Source organism: Solanum dulcamara, chromosome 11, assembly GCF_947179165.1.
Source record: "Solanum dulcamara chromosome 11, daSolDulc1.2, whole genome shotgun sequence".
Lineage (NCBI taxonomy): Eukaryota > Viridiplantae > Streptophyta > Magnoliopsida > Solanales > Solanaceae > Solanum > Solanum dulcamara.
Genome location: NC_077247.1, coordinates 57,297,320 through 57,300,630, shown reverse-complemented (window position 1 = coordinate 57,300,630; position 3,311 = coordinate 57,297,320). Strand labels below are relative to the sequence as shown.

The window sequence follows — 3,311 nt, the reverse complement described above, 5'->3', positions numbered from 1 at the left end:
CTACACCCAACTGTTTTTGCTTCAAATCCAATTCTGAAAGCAACAAATTAAGCATCTAGAGTTTTCCAAATATGTGGTCATGTACGGCCAATTAATTACTTGATTCGTTCACTTTTTCACATATCAAAAAATATAATTATTTTTTGACATGTTTTATCCTTAATATTAATTACTTCTTTTTCAAGATCTAATATTAAATATTTATTAATATGATTATTATAATAAAATATTCATATCAATTATTATTTCGGCATGCAGAATCCAAAGTGAAAAACTAAAAGTAAACAGAGAAAATAATATTTAGATCATAGGTGTAAATTAAGTAGAGGTGGATTTAGGTGTAAGTTTAATCGAATCTACTACTTTCAATTTGAAATATATATATACACATATAATAACATCACAAACATTCCAAAATTTGAACCCGTTAACTTTATATTTTGATTCATCTAGTTCATACTTGACTTTTATATCTCTAATTTGAAAGTGAACGTATTCATACTCAGATAAGAAAATGGACCTTAAGTCTCATGTTCATGTCATTTTGAGACAATATATAATATATATATAGAGACCTAATATCGATTGAGTCAAAAAGTAAGATAAATATGACTGATACTATGATAAAAAAAAAATGAACATTGAGATTAAACCAAATCCACCTATTGGAAAGCAAAGACCACAAATTGTTGCATTTACTTTTCTCCTTCTCCAACTAGTCTTGTCATTAGTATGGAAAGTAGAAAAGTAAATTAGCCGTCCCATTTTCTCAACTACCAACTTCTCTCCATTCCCTTACAATTTCATTTTCATTTTGTTAGTCAACCGTTCCAAACACGACATCAAAAGGGACCCTTATATAGATCAACAAGGTTGTTCCAATACGGCATCTATCTTTTTTGACCAAGTCACTTTCTTGCTTTTACTTTTTGATGATCAGCCATTTAGACTATCTAAAGCAAACAATGACAAAAACATTATTAAAAAAGAAAAAAGTTATAGCTAGCTAGTAGCTACTCCATCAGATGATATGTCTCTACGTTACATGTTAAGCATCCAAAGACAAAAGCGACGTAGTAAAAAGTAAAATAAAGAACCAAATTGCATGTTCTATTTCTTTGAACTATTCAAGCATACCTAATCCATTATTATCCCCAAACCATCCTTTAATTATGTTTTTGACAAATTGGTTTAGCTAAAAAGCATATTAAATACTTTTGCTAAATTAATTTATAAGTATCAGCGTGTATAAGTTAAATCCACTAGAAAGTGAAAACGTAGTAATTACAATGCTTAATCTCCTTTGAGACAGATCTTGAATTACTGAACAAGCTGATTAACTAGTCTAATTAACAACGAGTTTACATTGATCGGAAAACCCTTCTTCTTTTCAGGGGAATTAAAGAAAGCTACACAATTTTGGATTGACTAACATTAATTAGTTCTAACTTAAGAAGACTCTAAAATGAGGCTACTTGTTTCTGCAACTGAAAGGGAATGATTATGTTCTCCTTCGTATGTAACTATCAGCATAGTTGGATCATCCAATGCTCTCTCAACATGTTTACGTGCTGGACACCCTCTTACACTGCTACACTTGTAATATCCCCTGTTCACCGCAAAAATACTTTTAAAAACTTTTATAAAAAAAATCATATAAGATATTCATGATCAATTTGCTCTAAATATACCTTGGATGTGGAGATCCTTTGATTGGCTTCTGTCCATATTTTCTCCATGAGTAATCATCTGGTGGAATATCTGCAAGTTTCATGCTTATTGCCGGTACTCGAACTACCCTCTTCAGCCTTAACTTCCTATAAAAAAAAATGGTCAAGAATCTATTTCATCAATACTACATAAACGTAACTAAATAAATAAAAGCGTGCTCGGATTTAATAATCACACAATTTAATATGATATTAAAGCAATCGAGGTACTTAGTTCAAGTGTAGCTGCTACCATAAACGTTGAACACATAATTAAGTAAATGAATGTGTATTCTCTCTAATAACTTAAATCTTTTTTAGATGGACAGTCACACACCTTCTTTTGGAACAATGGCATCGGCCGGAGGATCCACTGCACTTTCCAGATACGGCATTTTCCGATAAACTGCACTTTCGTTTCAGTGAAGAAGAAGACAAGGGAGGCTTTCCAGTAGAATTAGAGACTTGAGAAGAAAGATTGGTAATGTGGAAAGCTGAATTAGATGAAGAATGTTGCTTTCTCTCTGTTTCCCCTGTTAACGACGAGATATTGAACGAATTTGTACGAGACATCTCCGGAGAATATGAGAAACTAATCGTCTTCGGAACCGGAGGGTTAAAATGGTCATAGGAAACTAAAGGAACTTGTTGGATCGGAGTTGGAGAATACACTTTAGTATCAACAAAATCTTTGCTAGAATTCGAAGGAGAAGGAGCAGTAGTAGTACTAGACAAAGGAGCTCTTCTGAATCTGGCATGACCAGTTTTTTTTCGATCTAAAAGTGAAATTACCTTCTTGAACTTTGTAACTGCTGCATCAGCCACTATTTCAATCTCCATTGGAGACTTAGTTTGCTGATGAATTTGTTGAGATTGAGTCTGTGATAATAATCTGATGAGTTTCTCAACACTCTCAAGACCAGAAGCAGCTTCTTGCACAGCTGATTTTTCTTCTAATTTGCTCACGAAGTTAATACAATTAGTATTGCTATTCCTAGTGTTTCTGTAATCCATCATTAGTTCCACAGCCATTATAGCTAATTTAGACAACTGACAAGTGTAGTGATTCTGGAAAATAGAAACATCAATGAATTGTGTTTGTGTGGGATAGGGAAGAAAAATGAGAGAAATGATAAAGAGTCAAAGTGATGGCTTTGGTGGGGTTATTTATTATATATAAAAAAAAAAGTAGAAAGTTATGATAAAGTAAACAGTAGGTGACTTACCTGTCACTTTAATCTAACTTCTGCCTCGTCAAAATTAGGTGCGAATACGATCGGACACATATATGAGGGCTTCTTTTCTTTTTTTATTTTTTACTTTCTTTAAGGTCAATACAATTGCTCTGATATGTGCTGTGTGTGTCGACGGTCTTTCTAATTTTTAGTTTTTATCCATTTTGGGTTCGGGTTCGGGATTAAGATAGGAGTAATAGAGAAAATATAGTAAAATCTTTTTTTAAATTAACATTTCGATAAGTTAATAAACCTTTTTTGATAATATTTTTCTCCTGTTCGAATTTGATCAATGGAAAAAGTCATCAATTTCGATAAGATAATAAGATGATTTATTTTTGAAAGATCCTTATATAAATATATGATC

At 32.1% G+C, this 3,311-nt stretch overlaps 1 protein-coding gene across 1 annotated transcript; it reads right to left on the bottom strand.

Annotated features, from left to right (window-relative positions):
• Positions 1–1,299: 1,299 nt before the first annotated feature.
• LOC129874822 (probable WRKY transcription factor 7) lies at positions 1,300–2,869 on the bottom strand. The gene is made up of 3 exons (XM_055950191.1): positions 2,047–2,869; positions 1,692–1,817; positions 1,300–1,609 (listed from the first exon to the last, which is right to left on the bottom strand). The coding sequence occupies exons 1-3, from the start codon at positions 2,739–2,741 to the stop codon at positions 1,450–1,452; spliced, it is 981 nt and encodes a 326-aa protein (XP_055806166.1). The 5' UTR covers positions 2,742–2,869; the 3' UTR covers positions 1,300–1,449.
• Positions 2,870–3,311: the final 442 nt, after the last annotated feature.